The sequence below is a fragment of the Amphibalanus amphitrite genome, unplaced genomic scaffold, assembly GCF_019059575.1.
Source record: "Amphibalanus amphitrite isolate SeventyFive unplaced genomic scaffold, NRLGWU_Aamphi_draft 000424F_arrow, whole genome shotgun sequence".
In the NCBI taxonomy this organism is placed as follows: Eukaryota; Metazoa; Arthropoda; class Thecostraca; order Balanomorpha; family Balanidae; genus Amphibalanus; species Amphibalanus amphitrite.
This window is the reverse complement of record NW_024881918.1, coordinates 491,462-513,600: the sequence shown is the minus strand read 5'-3', so window position 1 is coordinate 513,600 and position 22,139 is coordinate 491,462. Positions and strand designations below refer to the sequence as shown.

The 22,139-nt window shown below is 51.4% G+C and overlaps 2 protein-coding genes and 1 long non-coding RNA gene across 4 annotated transcripts; 2 read left to right on the top strand and 1 right to left on the bottom strand.

Annotated features, from left to right (window-relative positions):
* Window positions 1-732: 732 nt before the first annotated feature.
* LOC122391174 lies at window positions 733-10,411 on the bottom strand. 2 transcript variants are annotated; one of them, XR_006258297.1, is made up of 2 exons: window positions 3,263-3,287; window positions 733-1,306 (listed from the first exon to the last, which is right to left on the bottom strand). XR_006258297.1 is itself a non-coding variant. In XM_043384856.1 (2 exons), the coding sequence occupies exons 1-2, from the start codon at window positions 10,387-10,389 to the stop codon at window positions 1,277-1,279; spliced, it is 945 nt and encodes a 314-aa protein (XP_043240791.1). In that variant the 5' UTR covers window positions 10,390-10,411; the 3' UTR covers window positions 1,207-1,276. The 2 variants fall into 2 exon arrangements, 1 of the variants encoding a protein (XP_043240791.1); XM_043384856.1 differs by lacking the exon at window positions 3,263-3,287 and adding an exon at window positions 9,475-10,411 and having other exon boundaries at window positions 1,207-1,306.
* On the top strand, window positions 1,403-1,870 carry LOC122391175. The gene is made up of 2 exons (XR_006258298.1): window positions 1,403-1,707; window positions 1,808-1,870. It is a non-coding gene; the product is annotated as an uncharacterized LOC122391175 (long non-coding RNA).
* LOC122391173 lies at window positions 5,318-8,774 on the top strand. Its single transcript, XM_043384855.1, has 2 exons — window positions 5,318-8,611; window positions 8,712-8,774. Exon 1 carries the CDS (start codon window positions 5,376-5,378, stop codon window positions 7,674-7,676), a length of 2,301 nt encoding a protein of 766 aa, XP_043240790.1. The 5' UTR covers window positions 5,318-5,375; the 3' UTR covers window positions 7,677-8,611; window positions 8,712-8,774.
* Window positions 10,412-22,139: the final 11,728 nt, after the last annotated feature.

Here is a 22,139-nt window from a genome sequence, read left to right as displayed (position 1 = left end):
AGACCTAGCAAGGGCACCACAGGCCTGCCATGGACACCACAGGCCTGCCAGGGGCACCACCGGCCTTGCAGGGGCGCCTCAGGCCTGTCAGGGGTACCACGTGCCTACCGGGGACACTTCAGGCTTGTCAGGGGCGTTACAGTCCTGTCAGGGCCCAGGGGCACCAGGCCCGTGGTGTCCCTGCTAGGCCTGTGGTCCCCCTGGCGGTCCTGTGGTGCCCCTGTCAGGACTGTGATACCCCTGATAGGCCGGTGGTGCCCCTGGCAGGTCTTTGGGCCCCCGGGCCTCAAGGGGGGGGGGGGGCCATGACCCATGTGACCCCCCCTTGGATCCGCCCCTGCGGTGGTATATGCTGCTTTGCGCGCAACATCGGTCGCACTTTAAAAATACCAAATAACTCTTTCCCAATGACTTCATTTGAACAGCGTAGGCCCCGGGAAATAAATAATAAGTGTAAAATATAAGTATGAACAGCGTAGGCCCCGGGAAATAAATGATAAGTGTAATGTAAAAAAAAAAACTGAATATTTTTTGATGGAAATTAACGTACACCAGTAGATATTCTTTTTTTTGCTCACTCTCATCCATTGGACATCACTTTTATGCCAATTCATTAACTTTTTTGAAGGTGGGAGGGTGTTGAAAGTTACGTTACGTTAATGTAGTTAAATCGGTGAAATCTTCGGTCGGTATCCCTCTGGTAGCATCGGTATGCACAAACAGCACGGCGTCTCACAGGTGACTCTGTATTGTTGCGTGTGGCGCCACTGGCCTCAACTCAGGCTACCAAATAAAAATGGCAGCAATCACTTAGGGGTAATTTTCGGCGATGAAAGTATTTAGGGGGAAACTCGCACATACTCCCCACTCGAAATCGGGGCGAGATTTCGAAAGAACAGAAAACAGGTACAGCAACTTAACAAATCACAACAACGCATCGCGCGCGCACCGGGACAGTCGCAACCGTGTCACCAGACTAACCACCGATCCGGGTCCGGTTCACGGCGCCTCACGGGCCGCTTCCAGCCGAAACAGCCGGCTGAGAGGTCGGCGCGTACGGCGACCGCGCAGTTGAATGATCGCGGCGCGGGTCTGGCCGTCCGGTCCGACCAGGAGCTCGGTCACGCGTGCGAGAGGCCACCGTCCGCGCGGCCCCTCGTTGTGGACGAGCACGACGTCTCCCACCTCCGGTGTCCGGTTCGGCTGCCCCCGCGGTGACCGGTGCCAGCAGCGGAGCGCGCGCTGATACTCGCTGTTCCACCGCCGAGTCAGCTGGTCAGACACCCTCCGGCGGTGCCTCCAGGCTCTGTTGAGTGGGGACTCCGTCAGAGTCGGGCACACAACACCATCTGTCGCGACCTCGATTATCGCTGCTGTGGAGCAGGAGCGACTTATGCACGAGGTGGCGAAAAAATGTTTTATTTGTGTAAATATTTGAAAATTGAAAAGGCAAAATATGAGAAGAATTTGAAAGCCAGTGAGCTTTTGGGCTATTGAGTTAATAAGCCCATTATTTTGATTGGAAGATGTGAAATTACGACTTATATTTCAACTAAATTTGTACAAGTTACCGAAGCCGAGAATAACGAAGACACGAACGAAGAACGAACTTCCTGAAACGAAACAGAACTTTTGTTTATATCGATAAATGTATAAGCCTGAACAAGTGAACATTCATCACCGCCGAGGCGACATGAGTAACGTTTGGTAAGTGTGCGGACTGTTCCAGTGGCGGTGATCTTGGCGCTGTGTTTATGTGTTATTTGTTCCGTCATTGTGTCAAAATCGTGTTGTTGTTTTTTCGCAGAAACCGTTTGCCAAGCCAAAATTGAATATATCTCTCAGGACGGGCTGTGCTGCACCACTAAATGATTTTGATTCATTTAACCAGCCGTCATTTTAACTACACACTCTCACAAACCATAAAACGCGCTTCAATCACTCACGGCGGTGACGACAGTTTCAAACGCTCAAAGGTCTCTGTCATACATCCCTCTCAGTTATCTGACTTATTTCGCTGAATTGTTAATCCAAGAAGTTTCTTAGCTAAAAACAGTCATGTCTGAGGCATCATCGAAGGGGAAACAAAGCCGTCAGTACGCGTTGGCAAAACTCACAAGACTCAGACGAAGGGCACAAGTCGCGGTCGATGCTAAGGGGAGCCGGACTAGTCTGCTGAAAATGATGTCTGAGCTCGATGAAGCTTTGGCGAATTTGCAAGTAAAAAATGATGAATATATCGAAACTCTCGATGGTGCAGATGAAATAAAGAAGGCCCAAAGCTATGTGGCAGAAGCAGAATGTCAGTACCATGATACAATGGATCAGATAGAGAAGGCATTGGTGGATAGGAAGGACGAACCGGATGCATCAGCCAATGGCTCCGAGTGTTCTTCAGTCTCTCACATATCTGAAGCAAAGAAAACGGAAATAATATTGAAAGTTAAAGAAATGGAGCTGCAGCAGCTTAAAAATCGACATGATAGAGAACGAAAAGAAGAAGAGTTGAGAAGAGCAAATGAACTTGAAAATGCAAGAGATACACAAGCAACAGCGGAGTTAGAAGCAAAGTTAACACTCGCTGCCGAAAATGAATTGCAATGGGAGAGGCGTGATGATTTTGTCGATAGACCCTGTGTGGATATGGAAGGAAATCCAAGCCGTCAAGTGACGGGAGAGCCCAACCCTGTTGATTCAACATCCTCCGCTCCTGCCGCCGCTGGATTCCAGCGGGCCATACATACTGGACATCACGCTGGTACCGATGGCGGTAGTTGAAGAATCTCCCCAGGTTAGAGCTAACCAAGTTCAGTGGAGCTCCCGGGGAATGGCCGCGCTGGTTTGCGCTTTTCCAAACTCTGGTTGGCAATCAGTCTGCCCTGACTGACACAGAGAAGATGGCGCATCTCCAGGGCGCCGTCATTGGTCCAGCTCAAAAAACAATCTCCGGAATGCTTTATGACGGTCGACTTTACCGCGCCGCTATAGCTGCGCTACAAGATCGCTATGGAAGAGAGGAAGACATTGTGCATTCGAATTTAGCAGCTGTTTTTTCCTGTCCTTCGCCGAGATATTTAGATCCCGAATCAACCGATCGGTTCCACGCGGCCGTTCATTCTGCCGTCTCGGTCTTGGAAAATCTGGGTTATGAAAGTGACTTGCATAGCTCAGAGAACTTGCATAACGTGGCGAGAAAACTCCCCTCTGAACTGAAGAGAGAGTGGGGCCAATATGTGCTTGATTTGGAGCCCTCCAGACCAACGTTGGTAAATTTTGATATGTGGCTGCGTCGGCAAGTACGGGTAGCTATAAATTACGCGGCAGTGGCAACAGAAGAAAACCGACAGAGTCGAGCCAAAAAACATGACGTGACTGCTGTTCCGCTTCGCAGAGCCGCCCTCAGCACTGAAGTGGAACATTCCGGGGCCTGTATATACTGTGGAGAAAAACATAACGTAGACACATGCCCCTCATTCTTAGAGAAGGACGCAAATCGAAGGGCCGAAATTGTCGCTTCTTCTGACGTCTGCTTCTATTGCCTCAAACGGGGGCATAGGGCGCGCTATTGCAGAACAGCCAGGCCGTGCGGTCTAGAGGGGTGCAGGATGCGTCATCATCGTTTGCTGCATGGGAGCCAGAGGGTACGGCGACCTATCCCAGAAGTAGAGGCCAGGCGGATCGAGGACACGGCGGACAGCCCCGGTACTCGAGTTATAGCTGCTGCGTCCAAGCCTGACCACGGCGCAGCCACCTTGCTTCAGGTCGTGCGTGTTCGCATTCTGGGAAATGAAGGGCGGTCCCGGGCCGTGAACGCACTTCTCGATCCCGGATCACAAACATCACTTTGCTGTGAAGAAGTTCTTACTGATCTTGGACTGACCGGAGAGAAACAAGGACTCCAACTCCAAACGGTGAGAGGTCGCGGCACGGAACAAATTTCCCATAGGGTGACATTGAGTCTTGTCCCCGCCCACGAGCCATGGTCAAAACCCATATTTGTCTCGGAGGCATTTTCAGTTCCCGATTTGTACGTTAAAACTCCGAGTCTTGAAAAGCGCATGCAAAGCTGGAAACACATTCGTGATCTTGACATAGCCGGTTACAATGGACAAAAGGTTGAGCTTCTTCTTGGGGCTAATGTTATCGAGGCTGTACTTCAACTGGAGGCTAGGATGGGCAAACCCGGGGAGCCTGTCGCCGTTAAGACGGCATTTGGTTGGGCGCTCTCCGGCTCACTGCACAATCTTGTCCCTGAGCATGTACGGCAGATTATGTTGGTTCAAAAAACAGAGTCAGAAGAGGTGCCAGTCTATGTCCAAGAATGGTGGAGTACTGAATGTTTTGGTACAAAATACGTGGATAAAACATCAATGTCTACCGAAGATAGACGAGCCATACAGATTTTAGACGAGACTACGATGAAAGTTGGGGACCGTTACGAGGTGGGCCTGTTGTGGAAAACAGACGATGTTCATTTGCCTAACAACTACCATATAGCTTACCATCGCCTACTTTCAACTGAGAAGAACATGAGCAAGAATTCAGAAAAGGCGGCAGCATACGATGAGGCGCTCATGGGATACGTTAAGAAGGGTTATGCGCGCAAGTTGACACAAGAGGAAGTTGAAGCTGCCAAGATGAACCCCAAGACATGGTTTCTCCCACATCACGGGGTTTCAAATCCTAACAAGAAAAAGTTGCGTGTAGTGTTTGATGCAGCAGCATCATGTCAAGGAACGTCACTAAATGACAATCTTCTCACAGGGCCAGACTTGCTGCAAAACCTGGTGGGGATCCTCATCCGCTTCCGTGAGGAACGTGTAGCAATTATGGGGGATATCACCGAGATGTTCCATCAAGTGAAGATGCGAGTCGAAGATCAGCCCGCGCTGACGTTTCTGTGGAGAGGCGGGGACACGTCTAAGACGCCCGACCATTACAGGATGCTAGTGACCATATTTGGCGCTAGATGTAGTCCAGTGGCAGCCAGCTACGTCCTTCACAGAACCGCAGATGACCACAGGGATGACGCAGAATCTGCTGTTATCGTCTCAGCGATACGTCAAAGCTTTTATATGGACGATTTTTTGCATTCGGCTAGAACAGTCGAGAAAGCCAAAATGATAAAAAATGGAGTCACGGAAATAGTTGGTCAGGGAGGATTTGTACTGGCAAAGTGGGTAAGCAGTCACTCAGAGGTTCTTGAAGATTCAGAATACAACTCTGGTATTCCCGCCGTTGATTTAATGCGTCAAAAGGGAGATTTGGAACGGGCACTGGGATGTGTTTGGATACCGGAAATGGACTTGATCGGTGTCAAGAGCCGCTTTACAGAGGTACCAGAGACGAAACGAGGAGTGCTTCGACGAGTGGCAATGATTTTTGACCCGCTTGGTATTGTTGCCCCATTCACGCTACGCGCCAAAATACTGGTACAGCGACTGTGGTCACTAAACTACGGCTGGGATGACCAACTGCGGGCAACTGAGCGCCATGAATTTCTTGAATGGGAATCCGAGATTCACTACCTTGAAAATATCCGCATTCCTCGCTGTTATAAAGCAAGGCTGACACAAGAACCAGATGAATACCAGCTTCATGTGTTTTGTGACGCATCAGAAGCGGCCTTTGGCGCTGTGGCGTACGTTAGAATGACGAACGAGCGCCGTGGGGAAGGTGAGCAGACGGCTCTTTGTTCATTCGTTATGGCGAAAACACGACTAGCACCACTGAAACAGCTCACCATAGCTCGACTGGAGTTGCAAGCGGCGGTGTTAGCCTGTAGACTGGCTGCAAGTATCAAACAGTCAATCACCTACCATCTCTCCCGTACTCTGTACTGGACAGATAGCAAGATCGTACTGGCTTACGTCCAGCATGAGAGCCGCCGCTTTCATACGTTCACGGCGAACAGAGTTGCCGAAATATTGGACTTATCCTCCTGCGAAGATTGGAAGCACGTCCCGGGCCATTTGAACCCAGCGGATGCCTGTTCCCGCGGAGCCTCCGGCGCCACGTTGAATGACCTAGAGTCATGGTGGGAAGGTCCAGAATTTCTGAAGAAAACTGAAGAATTTTGGCCCTCTCAAGGAATGGGTTCATCAGATCTGGACCACGCCGATCCAGAGGTGAGAAGGACTCCGCATATTTTGAGCACTCAGGTCCAGACATACCGGTCAGTACTGCCAGATCCAGCACGATTTTCGTCATGGAACAAGTATACTAGAATCGTAGCATGGATCAAAAGATACATCGACAACCTGAAAGCCGCTGTGCAAAAACGTACGTTGGTTCTTACAGCACTGAATGGTCCTGAAATCGAGTCGGCAAAAATGATGATTTTGAAAGACGCGCAGCAGCGAGCATTTTCAACTGACATCAAAAAGATAGCAACAAGCGGTTCAGTGCATCCCTCCAGCCCTCTGCTGAGCGTGTCACCTATGCTGGATGAACAGGGACTTTTGCGAGCCGGCGGCCGTCTCTCCCTCGCTCCTATATGTGAAGATGCTAGACATCCAGTCATCCTAAGTAGAAAGGATGAGGTGACGCGCATGCTAATACAAGACGCCCATGAACGAGCATTGCATGCTGGAGTGGAGCACACGCTGAGTATGATCCGCAGCAAATATTGGATACCGAGGGGTCGAGCGACCGTGAAACACGTGCTGTATGCGTGCTCCTTCTGTCGGAATAGGAGGGCGAAGCCGTCTCAGCCGAAGATGGCAGATCTGCCGCGACACCGTTTTGACACGACCCGCCCATTTCACTGCGTCGGCTTAGATTTCTTCGGTCCGCTGCAAGTGAAGAAATTCCGGAAGACCGAGAAACGCTGGGTCCTTTTGGTAACATGCTTGAGCACCCGAGCTGTTCACCTAGAAGTTGTGTGGTCACTAGACACTGACAGCTTCCTCATGGGCATGAGGAGATTTTTTGGACGTCGAGGCAAGCCATCAGTGGTCTATTCGGACAACGGTACGAACATAGTAGCCGGTGAAAAGGAGATGAGAACTGCAATCAAGGAGTGGAACCAGTCTCAAATTTTGGACGAGCTCAGCCAAGAACAGATCGAGTGGCACTTTAATCCTCCCACGGCGAGCCACATGGGAGGTATATGGGAACGCCTTGTAGCGTCTGTGAAGAGAGCCCTGCGAGTTGTGCTGGGTCGGCAAGTCGTGACAGACGAGGTTCTGTCGACAGCCCTGGTAGAAGTCGAGTATGTCGTCAACAGTCGACCAATAACATACTGCAGCGGCGACGCAGATGACCCCGAGCCACTGACTCCGAATCATTTCCTGTTGGGCTCGCCAGAACTGTATCTGCCGCCAGGATCAACTGATGACTCAGCTCTACTGAGCAAGAGAAGGTGGAAACATGCTCAAGTGATCGCCAACCACTTCTGGACAAGATGGAGGAAAGAATACCTCCCGAATCTGATGCGACGTGAAAAATGGGCACTTGGAACCGGAGATATTGAAGTCGGGGATGTTGTCATGATGGTGGACGACCAAGCCCCACGGGGGTACTGGCCGCTAGCGACCGTGACCCGCACTACGCCAAGCGCTGATGGCCACGTCCGCTCCTTGCAACTCAGAACTGGCAATGGTTTGACTTACCAACGGCCAGCAAACAAAGTGTGCTTCCTCGAACGACCTCAGGAAGCAGCAAACCAACTATAAGAAAGACAGAAGGAACGAATGTGTGGTGATCCTGATGCCAAGGAATATGATCCAAGAATGGCACTGAACATGCACAAATAGACACACAAACACAAAGTAACAGCAAGTACAGCAGATTAGTTTGCAGTCACCACATCATACACATCATTCACATCATTCATATCATGTAACATATGCCAGCGCTAGTCTCGGCGATAGACTTTCAGATAGACACACCCTGATGACCTAGTCCGCACAGCCCGTCCGCCAAGACAGCCGTCCGACTACTGCGCCGTTATCTCTGCACCTGTGGACGTCAACGGGAGAACGTCATCCTGGCTGGATCAGCTCGACACCATGGGGCCTTACGAGAATGTCTGAGGCGCTTCCGTCATGCAGGAAGGATCGACATCAGCTGGTGACCCAGGAGCAGCAGACGAGAGAGAGCGAGCGGTATGGTGTGCTGGACTGGTGCAGAGACGGAACTTGAGCGGCCCACTTCACGGCCCCTTCACTGACGTTACGTGCTTTCTTGAAGGGGCCGCTGATGACGCTGACGTATAGTGTTCCCAAGAGGTGGGACACTGGCGGGGGGAGGGTGTCGCGACCTCGATTATCGCTGCTGTGGAGCAGGAGCGACTTATGCACGAGGTGGCGAAAAAATGTTTTATTTGTGTAAATATTTGAAAATTGAAAAGGCAAAATATGAGAAGAATTTGAAAGCCAGTGAGCTTTTGGGCTATTGAGTTAATAAGCCCATTATTTTGATTGGAAGATGTGAAATTACGACTTATATTTCAACTAAATTTGTACAAGTTACCGAAGCCGAGAATAACGAAGACACGAACGAAGAACGAACTTCCTGAAACGAAACAGAACTTTTGTTTATATCGATAAATGTATAAGCCTGAACAAGTGAACATTCATCACCGCCGAGGCGACATGAGTAACGTTTGGTAAGTGTGCGGACTGTTCCAGTGGCGGTGATCTTGGCGCTGTGTTTATGTGTTATTTGTTCCGTCATTGTGTCAAAATCGTGTTGTTGTTTTTTCGCAGAAACCGTTTGCCAAGCCAAAATTGAATATATCTCTCAGGACGGGCTGTGCTGCACCACTAAATGATTTTGATTCATTTAACCAGCCGTCATTTTAACTACACACTCTCACAAACCATAAAACGCGCTTCAATCACTCACGGCGGTGACGACACCATCGATTGTGGTCACACCGAACAGCAGATGAGCTGGCGTGAGCAGGTCCTCCCCATCACGCTGGGTGAGGGGGCGCAGATTGACAAAAAACGCCAACTCATAAAGAACGACAGCCAGTTGTTCAAAGGAGAGATGACAGAGGTGCAACGATGCACGCAGAGCCGCCTTCGTTACACCCACCATGTGCTCCCAAAAGCCTCTCCACCATTGGGCCGATTCAGGGATGAACCGCCAGGTGACACACCTTGGGAGCTGACCCAGCAGCGCGCGAAAGGTCGTCGCGTTATCGCTGTAGATGAGCGCCGGTGTCCCACGAAGCGCAAAGAATCGCCTCAGGGCCAGGACGAGGTCAGCTGTCGATTGGGAGTGAACTAGCTCGAGGTGGACAGCACGGGAGGTGGCGCAGGTGATGAGAAGTACCCATACCTTTTTAGCGCTGCCGTCCACGTACAGTGGCCCGAAATAGTCGACGCCCACCTTGGCGAACGGTCGGGACGGCTGCACGCGAAAACTCGGCAGCACCCCCTCTGGCGACCTGTAGGGAAGACATCGGTAGCGACGGCATCGGCGACATGAGTCCACAGCTCGGCGAACGGTCCGCCGCCTTACCGCGTACTCTGCGGTGAGCAGGGCCAGTGTCACGCGCGTCCCCTGGTGGAAGCACCGGCGGTGAGCCTCTTCTACGATCAGCGTCATGATGCGCGCCTCTTCTGGTAGGATCGGGACTGGTCGTTCGCCGGTCCGCAGCGTCGCCAGCAAGATTCCCTCCTCACTGAGCTGCGGGCGGAGTTTAGTCAGTGGTGACCCGCTAGGCAGCAGCGCACCCGAACGTACTGCCTTCAGTTCATCGGGGTAGACACATATCTGGGACACTCTGATCAGAAAGAGAAGGCTACTCCGCCTCTCCTCTGGACTCAGCGGCCCGGTCACTCTGTCCTCCTTCGGCGCGCGGCTGTTGGACACAAAACGACGTATCCAGGTCAGTCGGTTCACCGCTTGTGCGAGACTGGAACACTCGGTGAGGTCGAACGGCATCGGCTCACTCCTCTGGGTCACCAGACTCTCTCTGACTACAGGTCTCTCCTTCTTGCTTTCCACAGCGGCCTCTGGTGATAGCTGCCGCTCACCAGGCGCGGCCCACAGCGGCAGCTCAGGACTTGAAGAGTCCCTCAGAAACGCGGGTCCCTTCCACCACACATCACACTTCTCCAAGACAGCGAGGGACATACCTCTGGTTCCGATGTCAGCTGGGTTGTCCTCCCCACGGACATGACGCCACTGCTCGGGGCTCGACATCTCGGTGATGGCCTTCACTCGGTTGTGGACGAACAGCTTGAGCGCCCTCTTGCTGCTGATCCAGTAGAGGACATCCTTGGCATCAGTCCAGTAGACCACTCGCGGTGCGTCCAGGCTCAGTGAACTGCGAACAAACTCCATCAGGCGGCATCCGATCAGGGCTGCCATCAGCTCCAGTCTCGGCACACTGAGGGCAGGAGTCACGGGCGCCAAACGAGACTTCGCCATCACTAGCCGAGAGTCTCCATCGGTCACAGCGTAGATGACGCAGCAGTAGGCACGCTTCGAAGCATCACAGAACACGTGATACGTGACGTCATCGGTGATTAATCCGCGCCGGGCCGCGGGGGGTGTTTGAACACCCCCTTCTAACTCGGCTCCTGGGCCACGTAGCGACACGCGGTAAGCGGCAATCGAAAGAACGTCAAAAATAAGGACGAAAACACTTCGGTCATTTTTTGGGTCAGGTCAAAGGTCAGGTCACCAGAGGTCACCAAAGGTAAAATGTTGACTATTTCAACATTTTGGAAACTGCCAACGGCTATCTCGGGAACCGATAGAGCTACAGCGCCGCAAAAAGCGCATTCGATAGCCCTTTTACAGACCTTTCTGAGTAATGTTCTCAGATTTGACCTCAGGTCAACAATTTAGCCTCCAGAGGGCAAAAAACTCCAAAAATAGCCGTTTTTACGAAAAACGTTTTTTCGGCAATTACTTTTGACTCAAAAGAGCTATGACATTACTTTTGCCAGCATCGTGTTCTTCTCGTCGAGACGCGTCGAATGAACTATAATTTGACCTTGAAAGGTCAACTTGAAAATTTGAACTCAGGTCAAGGTCATGACCTGACCGGAAAAGGTCATGTTGCATATCAGTCGATCCGCAACGTCGAGCCGAACACATCTAAGGCGTTTTCAGCGCTCTAGCGCTCCTCTATCAGAAGTTATCATCGAAAAACTGTTAGATTCTGTTCGTGACCTGAGATGACCTCGGGGACATAACGAGGGGTCACAGTTGCCATTTTCTGGTTTTGTGTTTATTTTACCTACATCTCGATGTTTGAGTGTCTAGAATAGCGTTCGTGCAAAACGGACGCTTTTCAATTTTCTCCCAGTGACTTATACCTAATGGAGAGGCCGCAAAATTGACCTGACCTTAGGTCACCGATATAAAAATTCCTAGATAAACATTTTATAGATAGTGTTGCTCTAATCAATCGCTGAAAGTTTCAAGGCAATCGTTCAGTCGGTGTAGCTATGACGAGCATTCTCATTTTTTTCTGAGGTGAGGTCACTTGGCGTGACCTGGTGACCTGACCTAAGGTGACCTGGGTCTGAAATTTTCACAACATGTGCGGAAAAGATGCACAAACAGGTGTGCCAAAAACGGCGGCGCGGAGCGGCCGCCGTTTTTGAGACATCTGCGAAAAACCGCAAGGGGGGGGTGTTCAAACACCCCCCCCCCCCCGGCCCGGCGCGGGTGAACAGAGTGCGGGGGAACCACACATCACGGTCAGACGCATCTCTGCACCAGGTGGATAGCTCCTCCAGCGTGTTAGGGGACAGATCATCATTCCATCCCGCGGACGGCTGCTCCTTCCAGGTCCGCTGAAAGACTGCTCTGCCAACGACAAGCCAGGGCGACAGCACACCGAGAGGGTCGAACAGCTTACCCAGGGTGGACAGTAGCTCAAGCTTGGTCCTGATGGCCGACAGGGTGGGTAGGCACACCGCCAGACGGTCCGTCCTGGTGCTCCAGCGCAGTCCCAGAATGCTCGAGTCCTCAGCGTCGTCACCGGTGATGCGCAGCTTGTGCAGTTCCATTCGAGCGTCGCCGAAGATCTGCACCGTCCTCTCCATGCCTCTCTCCGCTTCAGTCCTGTTGGGGAATGATAGGCATATATCATCTATGTACAGTCCCTCCTCCAGCATCTTGCAGAGGGACGGGTCAGTCGAACGATACCGACAGATATGACTGGACAGGGTCTGCAGCAGAAGGTACATCCTCCTTTACTTCGTCAACACCTGTCTCACAACTTGTGAATTTCCCGCATCCTGGAAGCACTCCATCGTATACCCCATCCACAAAGCCGGTAATCCTACTGATCCATCCAACTATCGACCTATCTCCATTGTTCCTGCCTTTGCCAAACTTGTAGAAAAAGTTGCTCAGCAGCAGCTGTACACCTACATGTCTGGCAACCATCTATTTTCCTCATCCCAGCACGGTTTCCGCTCTTGTCTCTCCACAGAAACCGCGCTCGCCACCGTATCCGATCACATCCTCTCTGCCACCGACCGACAGGAACTCACTCTCCTCTGTCTCCTCGATCTCTCCAAATGCTTTGACGTGATCGACCACACAAAGCTTCTGTCCAAACTTCAAACCTATTCTATCGATCCAACCTGGTTTTCTTCTTACCTCCGTGGGCCGTGGCCATACCCAATCTGTTTGCACAGCTGACGGGCGAGGAAATCGAGTCCTCTCCGATCCTCTGCCCAATCCTATCGGCGTGTTCCAAGGATCCTCGCTCGGTCCGCTCCTGTTCCAAATATTTGCCAATGACCTCCCCCTCTACGCCCCTGGGGCGCACGTGGTGCAGTACGCTGACGATACTCAAATCTTACTATCTGGCAAAAAAGACTGCCTCCCTCATCTCATTGCAACTTTGGAACAAATTTTGGACTCATTTGACGCCTGGTTTCATACCAACGGTTTGAAAGTTAACACTCTCAAAACTGAACTCATCATGTTTGGCTCTCGTCAAAATTGCCGTGGCTTGGATCCCATCTCGATTCGGTTCCGTGAGGACACGATCCGTGAGGGCCCTACGGTGAGGAACCTTGGCGTGATTTTTGACAAGCACCTCACCTGGGACTCTCACGTATCGGCCCTCGTCCAAAAATGCAACGGTATTCTTATCGGGCTGTCCCACGTGCGTCACCACATCCCTAGTGAACTCCTGCCTACTGTGGTCAGCGCCTTGGTCCTCTCGCACGTCCGTTATTGTCTCTCGGTCTACGGAAACGGCTCGGACAAAAACATACAACGTCTCCAAAAAGTCATTAATTTTGCGCTGCGCGTTGTGTCTGGCCGAAGAAAATTTGACCACATATCGGACGTGCGAGAGGAACTGGGTTGGCCCACCGCCCGTCAGCTGTTCGAAATCCACTCACTCAATTTCCTTCACAAAATACGCTGCACTGGGGAGCCGGAGACTATATCCTCTCAAATCCTGACCAACTCTTCCCTGCGCTCACGCTCGACAAGGCGGGACACTGATCTGGCTCTCCCACGCGTGAGGACCGAAGCAGGGAGGCGCCGTCTGCTCTACAGCATCGCCCAGTTATATAATCGCCTGCCCCATGATTTTAGGAGCCTCTCTATGGGAAGTTTTAAACTCTCTGTTTCCGAGTGGTTTTTACGTATTTAGGGATGAGTGAATGGTTCGATATGTTTACTGAGTGCTGTGATTTGGGTGCATTTTAACTCGTTCTCCCCTTTTAACTCAGACGCGACACATGCTACGGATGACTTTCCCCGTGGTTGGACCTCATCTTCTCCACATCATTAACGCCAGCATCACTCGCTCCGAGCTACCACCTTCGTGGAAAGCTGCATCCGTCGTCCCCCTGCACAAGGGTGGGGACAGAGGCGACCCTTCAAACTACAGACCGATCTCCGTCCTGTCTGTGGTCGCTAAGCTGTGTGAGCGAGTGGTGTGTTCACAGCTGACGGACTACCTCGCCAGTCATCACATCATGTGTCCGCAGCAGTATGGCTTCCGCCCCGGACGATCCACAGAGGCGGCACTGCTTGACGCTGTGAGCTTTATAGCGGACAGCATCGACAGTGGACGAGTGACGTCATTGGTCACCGCCGACACCTCTAAGGCGTTCGATAGTGTCGAGCACAGCTATCTGTTGACAAAGCTGGGCTGGTATGGCGTTGATGACCGCTGGTTCCGGGCATGGCTTACCGGACGTACGCAGACTGTTAGAGGTGGCACGGGGGCGGCGCTGCCGGTGACGCACGGTGTCGTTCAAGGCTCTATTTTAGGCCCTGTGCTATTTTTGATATTTTCAAACGACTTGTCACAGCATATAACACATGGGAAACTTGTACTTTACGCCGATGACGCTCAATTTCTGGATACCGATTTTATTGGACACTTACCTGATTTGAAACGACGTGTTGAGGAAACCTTGTCAAATGCATTGTTGTGGTTTACTAAAAACAGGCTAAAAGTTAACCCCTCAAAAACTGAACTGCTCGTGCTCAAATCATCGCGCCAACATATAGCGGGTGGCCTGACTGTGCGTTTCGGTGATACCACACTCGTCCCTGTCAAATCGGCGAAGATACTGGGAGTGCAGCTTGACCCAAGTCTGACATGGGAACAGCACGTATCTATGGTCACGCGGCGTTGCTACTCTGTGTTGATCGGGCTCGCTAGAATGCAGCGTCGCATACCTCGTCACACCAAAAAACTGTTGATTGAGGCACTTGTGTTCCCCCAAATGCAGTACTGCATGTGTGTTTGGGGCAGCTGTACCAAAACCCAGAAGCGCAGGCTGCAGAAGTGTATCAACTTCGCCGTTCGAATAGTGACAGGCCTAGGTAGTCGCGAGAGGGTGTCGGGCGTACTCCGCGACCTCGGCTGGCGCGCCATAGACGTCATGATTGCTGAACGCGACCTTTATGCTATGTATAAGTTCATTCACGGCATAGACGCGCCAGAACTGCTGTGTTCGCGCATCGTCAGTCGTTCTGATGTAGCTGCGCGCAGCACTAGGGCAACCGATGATGGACAGCTGGAGATACCGCGCTCGCGCACGGAGTTCGGTCGGCGCTGCTTTTTTAGTCGTGCAATTAGAGCATGGAATGAGCTGCCTCTACACGTGAGAAGCTCGTCATCTATGCATAGCTTTAAGAAGTGTGTCGCATCTATTTTAATGTAAGTTTTTTTTTAATATGCCAATGTTTTATCATGTACATTGTACACTGACGTGGAACACTGAAAAACCATTTTATGGATGTTTCCTAAATACACGAACGAACGAACGAACGAACACTCAAAATAGCCATTTTAATATGGAGAGTGTTTTAATTGTCAATACAATACAATACAATACAATACAATACAATACAATACAATACAATACATACGGGGAGCAGCTGAGGCCGAAGGGGACACGTCTGAACCTCAGACGCTGGTCAGCCCACAGGAACTGGAGGTACCTCCTGTCCCGTTCGGAGATGGACACCATGTGGAAGGCCGACCTGATGTCCGTCTGAGCTGCCACCCCGCCCCGTTGAAAGTTGAGCAGTACCGCAGGAACTCGGCGCAGCAGGTTTCCGCCAGTCTCCAGGAGGTCGTCGAGACTGCGGCCGGTTGGGTCTCTCGCTGAGCCGTCAAAAACTACTCGCAGTTTTCCATTCCGCCAGATGCCCCGGTGCGGCAGGTAGAAGCCGCCTATGTCGCCTGCCGGAGACTCCTCGATGACACAGTTTCTCTGCAGTTCCGCCAGGTGGTGGGCGTACTCTTTCCGCTCTGGGCAGGTCAGCCGCGCCTCCATCCGCTTGGTCCGCGCCGCTGCTGAATACAGGTTAGTGACGGGGCGTTCACCGGAGGTCCACAGCAGTCTCATCTCGTACCTCTGATCCTCGAGGCTCCAGGTCGGGTAGGCCTGTGGTCTCGCCTCATCTTCGGAGATGCCGATCGCCTCCAGACGCCAGAGCTGCTCTGCTTCCTCCTCTGGCAGGCGGCGGCTGCAGCGTAGCGCATACCTCACCGAGGTGGACGTGACAGGGAGCTCCTCTCTGCCGTGGATCACGTAACCGAACACGGTATCCACAGCTCGCAGACGGTCAGACAGACAGATCTGGTCAAGCAACACAATCTTGTAGAGCTGGTCTACCCCAATCAAGACATCCACTGGCCCGCCCTGGAAGTCATCAGCAAGCAGAACGTGGGGCTCAAACACTACGGTAGGCGGTCGGGCAGGCGTGGGTTGCGAACAGAGCCTGTCAGTCTTCCACAACTCGAACACATGGTCCTCCCCACCGTGCCGGCTCCTCAGGGCCAGTCTCACCTTTTCATACGTCCTGGGCTCCTCACCGCGCTCTTGAAAGCCCATGCAGGCGAATACTCCGCTCCCCACCAAGGCCAGGCCGAGTGCATCTGCCGCCGACGTCCGGATGTACGAGCCACGAGGAGTCGGAGCCGCCGTCGAGCAGGATGCGCAGTCTGCAGGTCCCCTGCGGCCCGGCCGCCTCCACCAGCGCTGTCTGGGTGTAGCACGCCGCGTCGCTGACGTTAGCGGGGTCAGGTGATAAGCTCAATGAGTCACATGGCAAAGCGCTAGTCGAACCAGAAGGCACAGGGGCAGACGCGGCAGTCATCACACTAGCTGTATATGGTGCGCAAGCGGTGGCATCGGGCTCCACGGGTGGGTTCTGTGCATCCGGCGCTACGGGTTGGTTCTGAGCATCCGGCGCTATCTGTGTAGACATACCCTGGCGATACACAGGAGCATACCGACCAGTTGAGACTGCGAATGCTGACCGGCGGCAGCAGGAGGCAGTGGTGCTGAGTAGACCGGCTGGTTGAAGTGGTTGCGATGCTCTGCAGGTGGCAGCTGAGGTGGTCCGTGGAACCCTGGTGGCGGTTGACTGCTGTTCCGACCAGGCGGTGGTCCGTAGAAGCCAGGAGGTGCTCTGCTCTCGTTCCGACCAGGCTGAGGGGGTCGTCTCGGCAGATCGTTGGCGCTGGTCCTGGGGAGGCTCGAATGGTGCGGTCCACCACACGTGAGGCAGTTAGAACTGCGACAGTCACGGGCCAGGTGGGGGCCCAGACAGCGGAAATAGACACTGGCAGCCTTCACAGCATCAACAGTCAACTGGCATCAACAGTCATGCCTCGATACATCTGGCAAGCCGCTAGCCCATGCCTACCATCTCCACATGCCACACACATATGTCGAAAATACACTTGCACAGCAGCTTTCGAGTAGAGGGATTGTCTGAATTCCAAATCTAAGCACATCATCGGGTAGCCCATAGGACGTAGTAACTTTCCTTAAAAACCACTTCTCGATATGTGACCCCGTTTGAACTCGGTAGTGCAAAATGTACAAATAAACGAAAGTTAACCCGCGCACCGACGGGGGTCTGCGCCAACTTCGCACCGACGGGGGGGGGGGGGGGCGGATGACCGCCCCCCCCCCCCCGAGATCTCAAGAACGAAGCAAGATAGCGACAAGCGGTAAACGGCATCGGATACGCACGGCCATGATCTACAATTTTTACTAAGGTCATTTTCAGGTCAGGTCAAAGATGACGTCACAGGGGTCGAAAAAGTCAAAATGGCGGCGCTAGATATGGAGAGTTTTTCTCGAATAACTTTCGAATTAGTCAAGATAGGAACAAACTAAGGGCATCATCGTGATCCTCTCGTCAATCCGCATCGAATGATATATATGTTGACCTCAAAAGGTCAAGGTCAAAGGTTGACCTCAGGTCACGTGACCTCGAGGTCATCATGTATATCATTCGATGCGTCTTGACGAGCTGAACACAATGAGACCATCCACGCGTCTGTATCTTGTTCCTGTACGGAGTTATTGGCCAAAAACCTTTGGTGACCTTTGATGACGTCACATGACCTCACAGCTGCCCAACAGCAAAACAGACCTCAAGGTAGTGAAGGTTGATCGTATATGAAGTCATGTATGGTATATGGGGCCATTCCGATCCGTTTAAGTGGTAAAAACAGGGAGTTGATTTTTCCCCCATTGACTTATAATGGGGAGGTCGAGAAATTGACCTGACCTTAGGTCATCGATATCAAAATTTCGAGATATACAAATTGTAGCTACTAATGACCTTATAACCTCCTGCGACTTTCAAAGGCCTCCGACATCTACTGTAGCTCTGGCACGGTGACAAAGTTGCAAAAAAGTGACTTGAGGTTGGGTCATTCAAAGTGACCTGGTGACCTGACCTTAAAAGGTAGGAGGTTCAAACTTGCACACCATGTGTAAAATTGATGAGGTTATAGGCATACCAAATTTCGCGGCGCTACGCGCCGCGGTTTTCCCGCTATTCGCGAAAAACCTCAGGGGGGGGCGGATATCCGCCCCCCCCCGTCGGTGCGAGGGTTAAACGACATAGCCCACAAATGACTTTAGGTTACGCATGACCTTGAGAGGTCAAATTGGTATTGGGAAAGTAAGATTAGATGCTGGCGAGTCGATTGGTGCCATTTTTAGTGGTCTAGCTCTACTAGGTGGGCCACAATCTGCTGTGCAAATTTGGGCCACGTGACCTTTGCTCACCTCTGTAGGGCAAACGGCTGGGAGTACCACCGAATGACTCGGACTGTGGATTGGGCATGTCAAGACCTACATTGTGTGCGAGTTTCAGCTTGATCTAAGGTGTCCTGAATCTGGGCTGAATCCGGGCTGCGAAGTATGGAGTGTCGTTTATTTGTACATTTTGCCCTGCCGAGGTCAAACGGGGTCACATATCGAGAAGCGGTTTCTAAGGAAACTTACTACGTTCTATGGGCTACCCAATGATGTGCTTTGATTTGGAATTCGGTCAATCCATCTACTCGAAAGCTGCTGTGCAAGTGTATTTTCGACATAGCCCACAAATGACCTTAGGTCATCGCATGACCTTGAGAGGTCAAATGGGTATAGGGAAAGTAAGATTAGATGCTGGCGAGTCGATTGGTGCCATTTTGAGCGCTCTAGCTCTACGGGGTGGGCTACAATCTGCTGTGCACATTTGGGCCACGTGACCTTTGCTGACCTCTGTAGGTCAAACGGCTGGGAGTGCCACCGAATTACTCGGAGTGTGGATTGGGCATCTCAGGACCTACATTGTGTGCGAGTTTCAGCTTGATCGGAGGTGTCCCGAATCTGGGCTGAATCCGGGCTGAAACGTATGGAGTGTCGTTTATTCGTACATTTTGCCCTGCCAAGGTCAAACGGGGTCACATATCGAGAAGAGGTTTTTAAGGAAAGTTACTACGGCCTATGGGCTACCCGATGATGTGCTTTGATTTGGAATTCGGTCAATCCATCTACTCGAAAGCTGCTGTGCAAGTGTATTTTCGACATAGCCCACAAATGACCTTAGGTCATCGCATGCTCTTGAGAGGTCAGATGGGTATTGGGGAAGTAAGATTAGATGCTGGCGAGTCGATTGGTGCCATTTTGAGCGCTCTAGCTCTACTGGGTGGACCACAAGCTACTGTGCAAATTTGGGCCACGTGACCTTTGCTGACCTCTGTAGGTCAAACGGCTGGGAATGCCACCGAATGACTCGGACTATAGATTGGACATGTCAGGACCTACATTGTGTGCGAGGTTCAGCTTGATCGGAGGTGTCCCGAATCTGGGCTGAATCCGGGCTGATACGTATGTAGTGTCGTTTATTCGTACATTTTGCCCTGCCAAGGTCAAACGGGGTCACATATCGAGAAGCGGTTTTTAAGGAAAGTTGCTACGAGATATGGGCTACCCAATGATGTGCTTTGATTTGGAATGTGTTCAATCCATCTACTCGAGAGCTGCTGTGCAAGTGTATTTTCGACATAGCCCACAAATGACCTTAGGTCATTGCATGACCTTGAGAGGTCAAATGGTCATTGGGAAAGTAAGATTAGATGCTGGCGAGTCGATTGGTGCCATTTTGAGCGCTCTACCTCTACTGGGTGGGCCACAATCTGCTGTGCAAATTTGGGCCACGTGACCTTTGCTGACCTATGTAGGTCAAACGGCTGGAAGTGCCACCGAATGACTCGGACTGTGGATTTGGCATGTCAGGACCTACATTGTGTGCGAGGTTCAGCTTGATCAGAGGTGTCCCGAATCTGGGCTGAATCCGTGCTTAATCTGGGCTGAATATGGGCTGTATTGACGAACATTCAGCATTCACTATTCCGGTTAGCACTTTGTGCAAACGATCGTTATATTGGTACGATCTTGAAACGTCCAAGTTATTCACTCTTCTAAATAAGTTAGCTATAAAGAACGCCTGCAAGCTTCCACACAGGACGGGAAATATGCTATCGGCGATGCACATTTCGATAGGCGTTATCACAAGTGTATTCGCGGCCATTGGGGCGACGTAAGAAAAGAAGAAAACAACTGGCCCCAAGAACTTTAAATTATCAGTTAGCATGCACCTTTTCCTTGATATGTAGAGAATTTACCATTAATTGTTAGAGAAAATTGCATTTAAGATCTTCCATTTATGCTTTTTTTCATCGTTTGCACAGTATGTTCTTTTAATAAGCTAGAAACACTAATTAGAAATAGTTCCCGCATCATCAAGAACGATAGGGAAGGCTTGAAGTGAATACAATAATCTAAACGGTTTTGTAATCCATGTGAAGACACTTCTAAAATTGCCTGTAGAAATATTAAAGGCAAAAGTTCAACTTTTTCACAAGACGGATGGCTATAAACCCATTCAACGTGTGACAACTCAGCCGGTATATCGTCGCCTACAGCCCAGCTTTCCCTAGTGACCGATAGAGGCGCTGCTATCGATGTCCGCCCGTGCCGCCTAACGTACAATTCATCCGGTTACCAACCGTGCGGCTTAGGGTGCAATATTCATCCACTTTTTCTTGGTAATTTCGCCGGCCGCCGGCCCAGCACATATTCTTAGTTTCCGTAATATTTTCAAGCGATTCAATGCAATCATCAGAACAACTTTTTTCTGGCCACCGGCCGGCGACCGGCCGTGCATGATCAACTCATGTGATGGATTCGCAATATTTCTCAGCGATCAGAGCACGGCATCGCCGTTCTATTTTCAAGCGATTCACGACTTTAGCGCAAATTGTAATGATATATTCTGACCCCCCCCCCCCCCCTGAACATGTCAGCAAGCCACTACAGACCACACGCTTTTGACAGGCGTTTGCCGGCAGTGATCGCTTTTTCGTTCTGTGACCTGATCCAGTTTGACCAAGTGGCCCTGCGTATTTCTGGCGAACCAGACGACCAATGAGACCCCAGGTTGACCAAATTGATCTATTCTGACCCCACCCCACCACTGCCAAACGACCTTTATGGTAACCAAGACGACCGATGAGATCCCAGGTATGTACGTGACCCAGTTGACCGCTGTAACCCAAGCGAGTTTTGTGGCCTGATGTAATTTGACCAAGTGGCGCTGCGTAACCCTGTTGACCGCTGTGACCCAAACTCTGACCTGACATGACCCAGCTAACCCCAAAGATAATCCCTCTGATCGGACTTGACGCAGCTGACCTTTGTGGTGAACAAGTGACCTATTCTGACCAGCCCCCCAGCTGACCTTTATAGTGACCGAGACGACCAATGAGATCCCAGGTACGTGACCCAGTTGACCGCTGTGACCCCTACAAAATGACCAATGTAAGCTCCGTGATCCGGCCTGACCCATCGCGACCTCCGTTGACCCAAATGTCCTGACCGTACCTACTGCGACCAGTTTGACCTGGACTGACCTATCGTGACCTTGGCTGACCTCTGTGACCTGGCCAGACCCATCGTGACCTCATGGTGACCTCACCTGAACCCATGTGACCTTTTTGACCTCTTTGACCTGAAACGACCCGTTAATTACATTTTCAGTCATATTTGCAAATATCAAGCAAGTACCAAGTACTCAAGCAAATACCAAGCAAGTACCAAGTACTTTTGCAAGTACCAAGCAACCATCAAGTACTTTTCCAAGTACCAAGCAAGTGCCAAGTACTTTTGCAAGTTGGAACAGATTTTTCGCTAATATCTAAGCTTCTAGACGTCCAATGGACTCAGGAAAAACACCAATCGGTTTCAAATTTTTTCGCCAGCCATTTATCACTCCCATGCGTAGCGATAGCGAGCTAAGTCTATATTACTATTTGAGGAGGGTGCGTCTGTCCGTTACCGAGGTCCGACTTGGTGGTGCTTTGCATGGACTACAGGCCA

Coding starts and splice junctions, on each gene's coding strand:
- LOC122391173 (XM_043384855.1), top strand. CDS start 5,376: ATGATTTTTGACCCGCTTGGTATTGTTGCCCCATTCACGCTACGCGCC.
- LOC122391174 (XM_043384856.1), bottom strand. CDS start 10,389: ATGGCGAAGTCTCGTTTGGCGCCCGTGACTCCTGCCCTCAGTGTGCCG. Junction 1,307..9,474: donor TGCTCACCGCAGAGTACGCG/GTAAGGCGGCGG, acceptor CCCACTCAACAG/AGCCTGGAGGCACCGCCGGA.